General features: G+C 39.5%; 1 protein-coding gene across 1 annotated transcript in view; it reads right to left on the reverse strand.

Annotated features, from left to right (window-relative positions):
• GRB14 (growth factor receptor bound protein 14) overlaps positions 1 to 10,689 on the reverse strand; it is a 176,909-nt gene extending 166,220 nt beyond the window's left edge. Inside the window, exons 1-2 of the mRNA XM_069079791.1 lie at positions 10,321 to 10,689; positions 8,877 to 9,009 (exon numbers count right to left, since the gene is read on the reverse strand). Coding sequence (XP_068935892.1) covers positions 8,877 to 9,009; positions 10,321 to 10,511 — 324 coding nt within the window. The 5' untranslated portion in view covers positions 10,512 to 10,689. The remainder of the gene's footprint in view (positions 1 to 8,876; positions 9,010 to 10,320) is intronic.
• Between the last annotated feature and the right edge of the window lie 4,313 nt (positions 10,690 to 15,002).

The raw sequence follows: 15,002 nt of genomic DNA on the forward strand, positions 1-15,002 counted from the left end.
AATTGTCGTGCCTTCCCATGTCCAGAAAAAAAAAAGAAAAAGAAAAAAAAAGAATCTTAATGTCATCAAAAGTTATTGAGAGAATTAAAAAAGAAAAACATATGACTTGGAGGTGGACTGATTCTGTTCTGTGGGTCTTATGAGGAGAAAAAGAAGGGAGGGTTAGCAGTAGTGATATGACCAAGGAAACTTTTTTTTTTAATAAGCAAAAGAGAACAAAGGACATTCAGAAGGAAGTACAGATAAGTGGAAGTCTTGAAAGTAAATTGTAAATGTCTTATGTACTTTTAAAAATCAATCAGTATGAATCAGGGAATGATAGTTTCATAGATACTTCTTTTGGTGTTCTGCTGTATATGTGAAAGTAGTCATTTTGATGTTTAGTTCAGAATAGTTTGGTTGTTGGGTTTTTTTAATATTCTAAACTCCTAGAAGAAACTGAGTTCTCTTTAAAACTTCAATAAAGTTTGTCACTTCATTCTTCTCCAGTTAAATGTTATTGTATTACATATGCTAAATGTTATTCCTAAGACATCAGCATTCATGAAAACTGAAAAATTCTTATGTCTTTTTGTTCTTTTGTTCATTTGCTAGTACTGTAACAGTATTACTGCCTACTATTTTTCATTAAAAATGTATGGCACTGTTTTAAATAGGCTTTTGTGTGGGATAGCCTGGGAATCTAACTACTATTTATAACACTGTACAGGAAAATGTGTTCAAGCACCAAATAACCTATGTACTTAAAAAATGAACAGAAAATGGACAGTGTATAAGCTGAGTACTTCCTATTCTGAAATAACTAATATTGGCATCTTTTTTACACAAAATATTTCATGGAAACAATTTTGAAAATTTCAGGAAATATTGCATGGAACTCTATCTTTATATGAACAAGGTACTGACCTCCAAAGTTGGGGCTCCAGTCACCTGGTGGTCCACAGCATTATTCCAAGGAATGTGTGATCAACCAGAGAGGGTGGTGAGATGATTAACAGCCCATACACATACTACTGCCAACCATGGAACCAGTCCGATACTCTCCACTTTCATCACCATCACCATCACCATGCAAGCTCCCAATCTTTCCATTTCTGCACACAAAGGATTGACCCCCTTGGAGCATTTATAACCTTATAGCTATCTGGGCACTCATAGTAGCGGCTGCACAGGTGCTATTAGGAAAACTCCAGTCCCCCAGCATACTGCCCCCAACTAAGATCACCTCATGTTGTAAAAGGCACTCCTCTAAGGGCGCACTCTGCACCTCCCCTCCAGCCTTTTCATTTTAAGTGTCAGAGTGAGTCACACAGGTCCAGCAAATAGATAGATAGTTATCTGCATCATAGATCTCATGACTGTATGTGCCCCACCCCAACACATCCCCTTCTTCCAAACTTCTGTTTCTGTCCAGGTACCATCATCCTTCCAGTGACCTATGTTAACCTCAGAGTCATCCTGAAATCTTCATTTTCTCTCACCCCACATATGGAAAATGTTGGGCAAATCTTGTCATTTCTATCTCTACAATGTCTAGAACCATCTATCCCATTTCTCCTCTCACATAGCCACTACCCAAGTTCAGGCCCTCCTCCCTCCCTATATACTGCTGCAATGACAACCCACTCTCTCCGCCTCAAATCCACTCCAGTCCATCCTAATTACATCTGCTACAGTGATTTTCCTAAATCATAGGTCTGATCATGTCACTCTCCAATAGAAACTCAATTAAAATTCTCAAATTCCAGTGGTCTCCTATTGCCTCTTGGATTAAATATAAACTCCACTTCACATTAAAGCCCTTTGCAGTATATCCCCAAACCCATTTTCTAGACTTCATTTTGCATTACTCTCCTCCCTGCACTCTGTCATCCAGTCAAACTGACCTTCTCACTGTTCCCAACACTCATACAAAAATACAATTAAAATATATGAACATTAATAGGACAGAAAACTCTGAAAGCATTTATTTAGCAGAACAACATAAAGAAAAAGGGGGATGGATTTATACTGAAAAGTTTCTGCTCAGCTGAAATCAGAAACTTTTGCTCATTGTTGTCAAAATTTACTTTTCTCATTGTGTTCCATTACATATAATGAGTATTTACAAACAGGAAAAATACGACTCCTAAAAACCTGTTTTAAAAAGTTAAAAAAAAAAAGCTTACCCTAATAATTTACTGTAATATGTGTTTTTCAATAAAAAAAAGTATTTCAAAAAAAGAAGGAAGAGAAGAAAAAAGAGAGAAGGAAGAAGATGAAAAAGAGGGGGAAGGAAGGAAGGAAGGAAGGAAGGAAGGAAGGAAGGAAGGAAGGAAGGAAGGAAGGAAGGAAGGAAGGAAAAAGTTCCTCTGCTTGGCTATCTCCATTGATCAAATGAACTGAATAATTACTAACAATTATTATTTATAAGTTCACCCTATCCTCAGGACATAAATGGAACTTTGAAAATATAATGAATTACATTGTTCTCAAAACCAAAAGGTTTTATGTTATTTATAAAATAAAATTTGGTTTTTATCTTTATCTTCTTTTAAACTTCTTTTGTATGTTTCATAATGTATATCAATAAAGTAGAATATATATAACTTACAAATAAATATACATATATTGGGGGTATATATTCAAAATTTTCTTACTGGTGGGGTATACAATCAAAAAGGGCTGGAGAACAATGAATTAGGAGATAATTCTTCACAAGGATTCACATCAGGTCACTTAAAGTTAAGGAAGGATAACTTTTTTTTTAACTACACAAAGGTCACAAACTCGCAGAGGATTCTTGAGAATTACAGTGCTGGCTAGGACAAGTATAACATGACTACATGAGTCAGAAAAAAACAAATCAAGGATCAGATTTACCTGTCAGTTTCAGATTCCCCAATTAGCAGAATGGTAGAGCATTCAATGGTGAGTCTTATTAACATTTCTATTTACTACCCTCTACGGAATAAATTATTAGGGGTTATTGTAAAATGAAGATCAGAAAAAATTAAGATAAAGAATATATGAAATTACTGGTTATATTGGTCAATTTATAAAAAGCAATATTCATATACAACTTTTCACAAACATCTACTAAATAAAGGAAGGCAATCTTCAAACAAACGTTATAGAGTAGCATGAATAGACTTGCCTGGGAAATATATCTCTACTTGGCATAATAAAAAAGAAAAAAGAATCCAGTTTCTCTCTTTTTTTTAATAAAAAAGAAGAAAGACCAGTAGTGCTATATACTTGGGTATTTTATTTGTTAAGGAAGATAAAACACGTCCTATTTGTGGCTTCAATACACTTTGCCCCTCATGCATTATGCAGGCATCTCAAACTGTAAAAAAATATTTATGGTCTGTAAAATGATTTTGACTATGGTTTTGAATAGCCAAACAAGTGTTTAACTCTTTCTGTTAAATCTTCTGTTGAATCCTTCAAAATCTGGTATGCTGAAGAATTTGAGAGTATGAAATATCTAGAATAATTCTAATAATTTAACAATAATAATAATAATTCCCAATAATATGTCTTGAACTTATTAGGCCTAAGTGGAACTTTTATAGAAATGAATTAACCTCCCCAAAAAAAGAGTGATTAAATGGAAAATGAGACGACAAGCACAAGAGAATCATACATTTGCTCTCTCATGTTTCAACCACAAATATAAGTAAGAAGAACCTGTCATATACTGAGTTGTTTACATCACTATTTAATTTACATTGTTATTTAACAAGAAGGTCAAATACCTTGACCAAAGAAATCTAAGGATAACTCTGTATAGATATTCTAGTTGAAAAGACAACATATTTTTATTCACAAACTTCAATACTGCAAGACTCTTATTTCATCCACATGGGTACTCTCTACACCAATACAAATCCCATTTCCTCTATTCCTTAAGAGATGAGCTTCGTGAATTGTAATAACTGAAAAAGTTCATCACATGGCAGCCAACTGATAATGTTCTAACCATACCATGCAGATCCTTAAATGACAGACATTTTTAGGGCTATACTTAAATTTTTTCCAGTTGGGTAGTGGTTAGGAGAGATTGTGTTCCAACAACATAGATTTCAAGAACCCACAGACAACACCATCCTAGGTGATGGTCAACATCATCTCAGATATCACAATAGGGCTTTCATGGAAAATATAAGAGATATATGTGTAGTCTTCTCTTCCTGTGAGAGGTTGTGTGATAAAAGAATAGTAAACTTAACATCATAAAGAACTAGGTTCAAAGTCTGCCATTGACATTAACTAGTTGTGTAACCATGGCCCTCAGTTTCTTCAATAAAATCAGGCTAATAATACTTTCAGTGAATCTACTTCACAGGGTTGTTTTAAAGCTCAAACAAAATGAGGCATGAAAAGAGACCATGCAAACATTAAAGTGTTATTATGTGTCATACTCTTGTTTCCATGTGACTACCAATTTCAAAGTAATGATCACACATAAAAAGATAAAAACAAAAGAAAATTTATACATGTAAGGTCAAAGGAAAAATAGAAAGTTTGTCTCTCCTTCAATTTTCCAGTTCCTTCCTCTTTATACTCATAATACACACAAACACACACATATACACCCATATACCCCCACACACACAGGCATATATAATATGTATATCTGCCAAAATATTGATAATATTAATATATGTATGTGGATAGAAATAAGTAAAAATATAAATCAAACATTTATTGAGCACCTATTGTATACAGAATACTATGTTATACTAGAGAGAGACAAAGTATATGAAGAAACTATTGTCTGTCTTAATGGAGCTTACGGTCTACGAGTAGCCATCTTCCAGCATCGGTCCATGTTCAGGACTGATGCATGTTAATCTAGACCAAGAGAATCGTCCCTGATCACTGACTATTAAGGGTGTCTGTGGGGAAACTCTGTTGTCTGATTATATGGTCCACAGAGTCAGGGGAGAGTACCAAAGCAGGAAACAAATATCAGGGCAGTAAAAGACATACTTCACTTTTACAAATCTGGTCCCCCTTTTAAAGAGACTATTCATCCTTCCCCAAATAAGTTTGTATATGCTGGAACAATGGCCTATACTTAAAACTCACCCATTCCCAGCCTTATCACCAACCCCTAGGAGCTGTCTCTCAGAGCTGTAGCAAACCTTAAAGATCATCCAGTTCAAATCCTTTCTCCTTCATTTCACAGATGAAGAAAACACAGAAAAGTTAAATAATTTTCCTCAGTTGCAAAGTTCAAATACCTATGTTTCCCTCAGTCTACTTTTTCTTTTCACTGTGCTTTGGGAAACACAGGTACACCAAGAGATACTGTCTTCTCCCCTCAAAACAATATTTCTCACTTTAATAATTGTCTCAGTCATAGATGCTCCTCAGACTAGGCATAACACCCAGACACACACATTCTTTTTTTTTTTTGGAGGGCAATTGGGGTTAAGTAACTTGCCCAAGGTCATATGGCTAGGTTTTGGTTTTTTCCTGTTAAGTGTCTGAGGCCGGATCCAAATTCAAGTCCTCCTGACTCCAGGGCCGGAGCTCTACTCACTGAGCCACCTAGCCACCCAGACACACATTCATGGTGATTACCCCACCATGACACCTCCATCACTTTCCCTTCAGAGATTGTCACATAGGAACATCCTTCCCTGAAGACAACTGTTTGAGGTAGCTATGCTAGGAAATACAAAAATTAAACTTGTCCCCTTCTCATTCCAAGATATAAACAAACCCTAAATGAACATTCTTCAGTCTAGAACACAATCTGATATGACACTCACTGTCATTTCCCTCATCCTTCTCAAAAATACCCCACACACCAAAACCCTGTCATTTCCCCACAGCCACCTATCTCTTTGGGATACATTTTTCTTAATTCTGAACCCTACCCCCCCAACTGTAATGCTCTTTTTGTACATTTTTCTTGCCCCATACTACAACCTTCCACTTAAAGACACATGGTTCCCATTCAATATTATGTTTTCCTCTAAGAATGGATACCAATCCAGAAAAGGCTACCTTTCAAGTCCTGTAGTATTCATCCTCACCTACACCTGCCACCTCTTACTCAAAGTAATTACTTCCATTATCAAAAAAAAATAAACAAGGCACTTGGGGAATTTCAAAGAGTTTGAAAATCTCTTTTCCTGACATAACTCACTCCAGTCAAAGGACACTATTCCTTGGAATATTGCTACATATGCCTTCCTGTTCTCCTCTATTATTCCTCTAAGTTACTGTGAATGAATCATTATAGGATCATAGCCTATTACTTAGGCATTTTCTACCTACAAACTATACAGAAGGCAGTGTGGTATAGTGCAGAGAGAGCTGGCCTTGAAGCCAGGACGACCTTGGTTCAAATCCCATCCCTTCCACATACTGGTTGTATGACCCTAGACAAGACTCAATCTCTAAATAACTCAATAAGTCATAGTATCTACCAGTATATCTGTATCAATAAAGGGAGTTTCCCAATCTAGGAACTCATTGTATCAGTGAAATCACAAGTCAGCCTCTACTTACACACTGAGCCAACTAGAAATTCCTTCCTAGGTGAAGATCCTGGGGAACAATGGTAGGGAAAAGGACAGATGAGGATGCGAGAGTGGAAGCACTGGGGAGGAGAGGGAGCACTCAGTACACTGAAGAACAGAGTTGTCAAACTCATGACCGAGTGAAGCCTGAGCCAGATTAAAATGCATTTGGGAAATATTCAACAATTTAAGTCAAAATACAGTAGAACATGGATAATGTTTTATGATTCTCTAAGTCAGCATTCAGCCCAGCCATTTTAGTGGACTTGTCTCTTTTTTAGTTTGACACCACTGGTGTAGAAGACAGTCCAACAATTCAACCACGGAAGCATTTGTTCTAGTAAAGGGCATAGGCTCATTCCCTAAAGAAACTCAATTGCACCTTTCATGGTTGGGGAAGAGGCAAGGTAGGGCCATGAAAGGGAAAAGTGTCATCCTGCATGTCACAGGGACATGACGACTAGGAATAAACAAGAAAGCAGGTCCTACTGGTAAAGAACACCAAGCACAATCTCACTGAGGGACAAGGGTCTCCAGATAGTGATGGAGAACTGCAAACTTACCACGTTGGTATCCTAGGAAAAGTCCCAATAACTTTGCCTTAGTAATTGCTCAGTATAAACATATATATGCAAATACACATAGAAACCTTAAGAAGGACACTGTCTCTGAAGAAAAAAAAACTGCCTCATCACATACCCCCCTCCAGCAACAGACTACTGTTTTTCTGTTTCCAAATCATACTGAACTGCTAATGTGGACTGCTGAAGGAAAATATAACCTGCTCTTACCAGAGTAGTGAAAGAATTAAAGTAAAGCAGTTAGATGCTTACCATTGGGAAAGGAAGCTAGTTAGTATTCACCATTCTGTTGTTACCAAGACCATAAAATTTGAGAGTTGGAAAGGATCTCAGCAACCACCTAACACAACCAATGCTCAAGAGGGCTTACCACCATAACATGCACAAACATTAGTCATCCAGTCTTTGCTTGAAGATCTCCAATAAAGTGACAACCCATGACCTATCCAAGGCAGTCCACTGCACTTTTGAAAAAAATCTGTCAGGAAGTTTTTCCATATATCAAGCCCAAATTGCCTACCCAATTACATCTCCCGCTCCCCTTTCCCACTTTTTTTTGTTCCTACCTTCCTTGGGCTAAAAGCCCAAGGGTAGAAGCCTGTTGATCCCCAGTGTACCCCCAAGCCTGTGGAAAGAGTCATCAGTAAAATGAGAGGGAAAACTGATTGGTCCATCTTTCTCCCCCCCCACCCCATATACATGTATAAGTCCAAAGCCAAACCTTGAAAGTCATGTCAGCAAGCATTTATTAAGCACCTACTATGTGCCAGGAAAAGGAAGAACTCCTAAATGCCTAATTATCACCTTTCAATTCCTTTTCTACCATTCTCCTCTGCAGCCAGAGGCTTCCAGGCTTTCACTCCAAGTAGCCTTCCTCAAGAACTCAAAACGCAGAAGAGGGAAAATGGAAGAGGTCTGGAACTCAATTAACTTTGCCACTGAATTTCTAAAGAACAGCGACAAGATTAAGGTGGAAGGGGGGAGGGGGGTCAGGGAGAACCTCAAGGATCAAGGAAGCCAAAGGTGATACAGGATCAAGCCTTCTTTGTCTAGAATGTACTTCCTACTCACCTCCACATAGAAGAATCAACTTCCTTCAAGGCAGCTACCAACTCCTACATAAAGATATTGCTAACTGGGCAGCCAGGTGGCTCAGCGAGTAAGAGCACCGGCTCCAGTGTTGGGATGACCTGGATCAAATCTGGGCTCAAATACACCGCACCACACCCAGATATAACTGCTGTGTAACCTTGAGCAAGTTACTTAACCCCAATTGCTTTAAAAAAAAAAAGATATTGCTAACCTAATCACTCTGGTTATTAGCACTTTCTCCCTCTTGAAATTATTTGTATTACTTTGCACATACTTTACATTTGTTTACTTATTTATACTTAAAAGTCTAAATGGAAAATGAACATCTCCTGGCAAGGACCACTGCGTTTTTGGCCTTATGTGCTTAATAAATACTTGTTGGAAAGGGAGAAAAGGGAAATTATGTTATTATATTTATACACAGTACATATATATGATTGTGTTATTAAATATATCGCATTTGATACAATTTGTTACAACTAAATACATACTGATTTTTCATATATTTTACTAGGGAGTTTTTAGCCATGAAGTTAATGCTATAAGGAAAGTTGCCTCTTTTTCATGAGTGATGTTAATCCAGAGACACTAAAACCCAAATCAGAAGACTGAATGTGTCTTTTAAGATGTTATGTGATTTTTCAATCCTAAGAGTTATAACAATGAAACTAAAAACTCATACCTGTTTTTTCCTTGAATTTGCTTTGGGAAATAGGCTTGCTGAAAACACAGATGTAAATGGAGAACAACAAAGCTCAGGGAAAGGATTTGGAATAGATGGCATTTCTAGAACATTGAGATCTTTCTTTTTTCTCCTGCAACCAACAGAACATAGGATATAATTTACATAAAACAGAATGTAAAATATAATTGCTGTCAGAATCTAAAACTGTTAAGGCCAAACGGTACTGTAACAGACCTAATATTATATAAAGTACAATGAAAGCCTTTTTGATGTATTTTCTGTGGATTAAATTTTTTTAAGTACTTTAATAAACTTGAACCTTTTGTAATATCTACACTTTTGACCTTCCACAAATCATCAGGCATGTGGGTAAACAGCAGTTTTTGGTAACTTTTCTGAAGCAAAAATACAGAGACCAAAATTGTAGCAGCGGTTATTATGGAAACTGCTCTAAGCAAACAAACAAAAAAAATCTTTTAAACCTTCAATGAAACCAAGGGAATCTTTATTGCATTTAGAGAAACCTGTTCTATTATACTTTACTAATCACATTTTGAAAGTTATATTTATTAATTATAGCTGTGGTTCATCTCACTTCAAATTTCATTCAAAACGTTGCCCACACACAGTCTGTTGACTTCTCAGATCCTTAAGCTACAAAACAGCAACTAGTACTGAGTCTTTGAAAGCAGTTAAGTTAATGGAACTTGCTAGTATAAAATGTACACTGAGGTATAATGAAAAGTAATGCAACTTTGCTAGAGTTTGGAATGCTCTGAACCTAAAAATAAATAAATAAATAAGCTGTACCTGAGTCATCTGAGTTGAAGGAGGTCAATAACAGGTTTAATTTGTAGGCTTTATACCTTTGCAGCCTTTTCTCTTCTAAGGAATGCCCTACTTTAGACACAGTCAACTACAAATGTACTTGATGCTGAATGGTATAAAGACTGGAGAATATTTTAAACGATTCCATCCTAAGTCTGCGGGAAGCAAGACTGATCAAATATCCATCCAGAGCATTGCTTTTTCTGGCTAGGTACCGGTAATGTCTGTGTGGGAGGCGAGGTTTCATTTATGCTACAGTTTAAAGAAACCAAGAGTGTTTATTAAGAAAATGCAGGGCCTCGAAGGGAAAAAAAAAAAAAAATCAGCCTGGAGTCTTCATTGCCTTCTGGTTACACTAATGAGAAGAGGCGAGTGTCAGGAGGGAGAAAGAGAAGCAGCTCTCAATGAATGGGCAATGCTATTTATGAGAAGGCACAGTGAGATCGCAATGTCCTACCGATCCCAGGAGCGAGCTAGAAAGGGGATTGTCTTGTGATACTTTTCCCAAACTTGGCCAGAGTTCCAGGCTTCCCCACCAGGACCGTCCTCCTTACCCGGGTCAGCTCCCCACCCCTGGACGCTGCCCTGCTCCCCCTCCCCGGAAGCCACCTACCTGTCCGCAGCACAAAAATGGGCGCCCTCCAGAGGGGGCAGGAGCGTCCGACAGGGCAGCCCCGGGGGGCGCGCTGCCAGGGCACTGGAGTCGCCCCTCCCCTGGGCAGTGCCGCACACCTGGGCCAGCCCCAAGCCCCGGGCAGCCGCTCTCCCCGAGGCGCTTTGCCCATCTTGCAGGGAAGTAGTCATGCTTGGCAGGTGGAGGGGCTAAGCTCAGGCGTCATGGGAGACCCTGCAGACAGGAGAGGGAGGGAGAAAGGGAGCCAGGACGGCCGCGGCTGGGTTCTCCCTGGGTTTGGCAGGTGCGGTGGCTGCGCTCACCAGGAGCCTCGCAGGGCCAGGCGGGCGGTGCAGGCTCGAGGCTGGGCTGCCTGGGGAGGAGGAGGCGGACGAAGGGGCGGAGCGGCAAGGTGGGCGGCCAGGCCCTGAGAAAGGCGGGGAGTGGGCGGAGTGGGCGCTGCAGCTCCGCCCGGGCGGCTGCTGCAGAGCCTTCCTCCAGCACGTGGCCTAGGAGAGAAGAGGGAGGAGGGGACGCCGGGTGTTAGAGCTGGGGTTCCTGGAAGACCCCGGGGGCTTCTTCCAGTTCTCGTACCCAGGGCAGGAGCAGTCCCCTCGGGCTGGTGGGCATAGCTTCCTTGTAGTCACTAGTTCAGGCCTGACTGATCAAAAACTTCTCCCTGGGAGCCAGTCCAGCTCTCCTTGGGAAGAAGGCGCTTAGAATGAGGTCCCTTGCTTTATCAAGCTGAAAAAGTGGTCATTTGGGCCCTTCGGGTCCTTGGCATAAGCCTTGGTGTTGTAGTTGATGCCTTGTAACTGGGAGGAGGGCGGTGTCCTTCTGTAGCTCTGCTTAAGTCAGGGGCAGTAACAATGCCCAGAACCTTACCAGCAGGACCAGCTGTGGACTAGCTGCCCTGTCCAGCTGCTACACTTTGTTTTTTTCTGCTGTGTTCTAGTCTGAAATACCAGTTCCAGGAAAGGAAAAAGAAACCTCCCTCTGCTACTTTTACATATATGTCATCACCTACTGTTCTGAAGAGTTGAAAATTCCTTTTAAAATATCCATGAAATTGAGAAAGACTTACTACTGAAAAAGAAGCTACAAGAATAAATGTTTAGTACTTTTTTAAAGTAACAATGGCCCCCCCCAAAAAAAAAAAAAACAATATAAGGTTTCTCCCATTTTAAATCCTTATTTACTCTCGCAGCTCTTAGGGTCTGATTTGTAAAGATCTTTGCTGTTATAAGGTCACTGGAATTTTTCTGATCAACACAACCCAGCAGTGTCCAAAACAAACACATCTTGCCTCCAGAATTAAACCCATAAACCCTGAGCCTTGTAAATATAAATCATTCCTAATACCTAAGATTCCCTGACACCTCATCCCACCCCACCCCCAGTCTGAGAAACACTGCAACTTGAAACCTAAGGCTAGAAGGGACAAGAAATGATCTAGCCCAATTCTGCTATTTTATAGATGAACACTAAGCCCAGATGAGGAAATAGCTTACCCAAGATCAATAAATGAAAGGGTCAGAACTAAAACTGAGATATACTGACTAGCCAGCACTTTGGTCAAATTTAGGAGGAAAAGGCATACTCAGGATACTTGGAATGAATTCACAGACTTCATTCTGTTCTCACCTATAAGTAAGGGAATGCCTATATTGGGAAGTATACAAGTAGATCAGAGTCAGCATAATTTCTAAAACAGGAGTTGGGATTTCACAAGGGAAAAATCAAAGGGATACATTTTACAAAGCTTTGTCCCCTTCTTCCTCTCTTAACCTTAAATTCCTCAAAGGCTCTTTCTCCTTCCTGGGATTTTCTGGGAAGGATGTGGCAATAGACTTCTATGATCACCGAAGAAGATGCTAAATTGATAGCTGAGGGAGCTTCCCACCATATTCTAGTTCACCTTCCCTCCTCCCCTCAAGTTGCAGAAAAGGATAGGAGGTAACAGAGAAGAGAATCAAAGTCAGTGCAGTCCAGCTGCTTTCAATATGGTATCTTTCTCCTCCCCCTCAGTTCAATTTTTAAACCTTCAGAAATGCAATTTGTTGGCTGGAGTGGGCTCTAAATTCCTTCTCCCACCACCCAGATAATAATAGAACTCTTTGTTTCCTTCAAATAAAATCCTGACTGTGTTCGTTTGCAAGCTTAATGTTTCTCCTTAGCTGCAGGAATAAAGAATTAGAGACTTTGAAAAACAGTCCTGTGTTTGACAGCCAACAGCAACGCACAGGGGGAAAAAAGGTTTCTAAGGTAACCAAAATCTAAATTACTTAGGGTCTTCTAGATTGACACTAAAATATTGAATTTGCTCCCAGAAATACCTTGATAGTCTTTACAAAGCCTGACTGGTGTTGTTATAATCCACACTGAGAAAACCCATGAGCAAACAAATTACATGAGTTTACATTTCTAAGTGGTTTACAAGAGCAGATTCCACAGAAAGATCCTTGCAGTCATAAAACCTGAAGTTATTCTGACTGCCTAACAAAAAAAAAGAAGTTATTAAAATTTCACAGGAAAAGAGGAAAAAAGGTACTTTCAGAAAGTAACTTAAAGGGGCCCTGAAAATAGCCAGAACTCAGATCACTAATGTCACAATGTAGGTATGATTCCTTGGATGATTTCCAAGACTTTGGACAAAGGTCAAGTCTAGGTAAAATTTATGAAATCATCAATTTGTTTTAAATTACCTTTCTCTTTGGGCATTTCTGACCCCTTTCACCATCTTCCCTTGTCTAAAACCATTGTGTTTAATTACTCCCTCCATGCTTTCCCCCACCCTGGATACCCAGGGCTCTCTATAGGGGAGCTATCTATATCTATCTATAGGGGAACTATGCCTAGAACTGTTATCCTGACCTGCCAATAATCCATACTACCATCATGCTCATCTCTTTTCCCTGTCTCAGTGAAATTTCTCCTTTTTCTCATTGCCTTAGAGTTAGGCTTCCTAGATAACCATCTAATCCAGGTCCTAATTCTGAAATTATTTATCTAATCATAATCTTTTATCATTCTATCATTATGCCTTTCAACTCCTATAATTCCCTCTACCTCTTGGTACTGTTAGTCAGCCAGTCAAAAAACAATCATTAACCACCTACTATGTGTCAGGAATTATCCTACGCCCTGGGAAAACAGAGACAAACCCTGCTCTGAAGGAAGAGTATTTTGCCCGGCAATCTATCTTGTGCTAGCTATTCTCTTCTTTCTCGATTTTGACCCCTTGGTGAAACAACTCAACTCTATATCAGTCTCTACTCTTGATTACCTGGCTCCCCTGTCCTATCTCCAATCATCCCTTTCCAAAACCCAACCCTGTATTATTCTTTCCATCTGTCTCTTTTTGCTCATGTGCTGCTGAATGGAACTGGAGGAAATCACAAAACCATGCCAGTTGTATCCACTACAAATTTATGTTATCTAATTTCAAGTGGGCCTTCACTGAAGGGGAGAAATCATTTTGTTACTCCTTAATTTATTCACTATCTAACTCTCCAAAGCAGCTGTTCAAAATTTTCTTATCTCTCCTAACACCTTTCATGGCACCCTAACACTTACCCTCCCAAATGTGAACCTTGTCCCAGACTTTACCAAAAAGAAACGTCCATTTGCTATGAGCTCCCTTTCTTCTTTTCTATTCATCCCACATCAAGACATCTTCTCTATTATCTCTCCTTTCCTTCATATCTCAGATGAACAGGTGGCCCTTCTCTTTGCCAAGGTCAATCCCTTAACATGCATTCTCGATCCCATTATCACTTCCTGTCTTCTCCTATAGATTTTCCCTATTATCATCCTGATTCTCTTTCTTATATTCAATTTATCTCAATTCCCACTTCCTTCTCTGATGCCTGTAAAAATGTCCAGGTCAAGGGGCAGCTAGGTGGTGCAGTGAGTAAAGCGCCAGCCCCAGAGTCAGGAGGACCTCAGTTCAGTTCCCACCTCAGACACTTAAAACCCACACAAAAAAAAAAAAACTAGCTGTGTAACCTTGGGCAAGTTACTTAACCCCAATTGCCTTCCAAAAGGCAAAAAAAAAAAAAAAAAGTCCATGTCTTTCCCCATCCTCATAAAAGCCTCACTTGATCCTACCATCCCCACTATCACACTCTATCTCTCCTCCTCTGTTGTTAAACTCCGCGATAAAGATGTCTTTGCTGGGTTCTTCATCTCTCTTTTCTCCTGACTCTGTTCCTGACTCTGACTCTCCAAACTTTTCTTCCTCTGTCCTGGCTACCTTCTTACCTTGAGATGCCTCTATCCCTGTTCCTTCAGAGAACCTCTATTTGAGAAAGTTCCTTGGGTCAGCCATATTCACTTCTCACCTGGTTCTGTTCCTGACACCTTGCTCATCAGCTTCCTTTTGGGTGTTCTCTTCCCCTCACCCATTATAATGAATGTAAGCTCCTTCAGCTACAAGGGGATATCCACATCCAGAGAAAGAACTACAGAATCTGCAGATTGAAGCAAACTATTTTCTCTCTCTCATTTGTGTTTTGTTTTGTTTTATCCCTTCTTTCTCATTGTTCAGCCCGTTGGTTATAATCCTTTACAACAGAACTAACACTCAACATGAAGGTATTTGTAGAACTTATATTTGATTACATGACACTAAGGGGAGTAGGGGAGAGGAGAGAGAGGGGGAGAAAATTTGAAACTTAAGA

Source organism: Petaurus breviceps, unplaced genomic scaffold, assembly GCF_028583685.1.
Source record: "Petaurus breviceps papuanus isolate PSGF00001 unplaced genomic scaffold, PetGlider_PUasm1.0 91133, whole genome shotgun sequence".
NCBI lineage: Eukaryota > Metazoa > Chordata > Mammalia > Diprotodontia > Petauridae > Petaurus > Petaurus breviceps.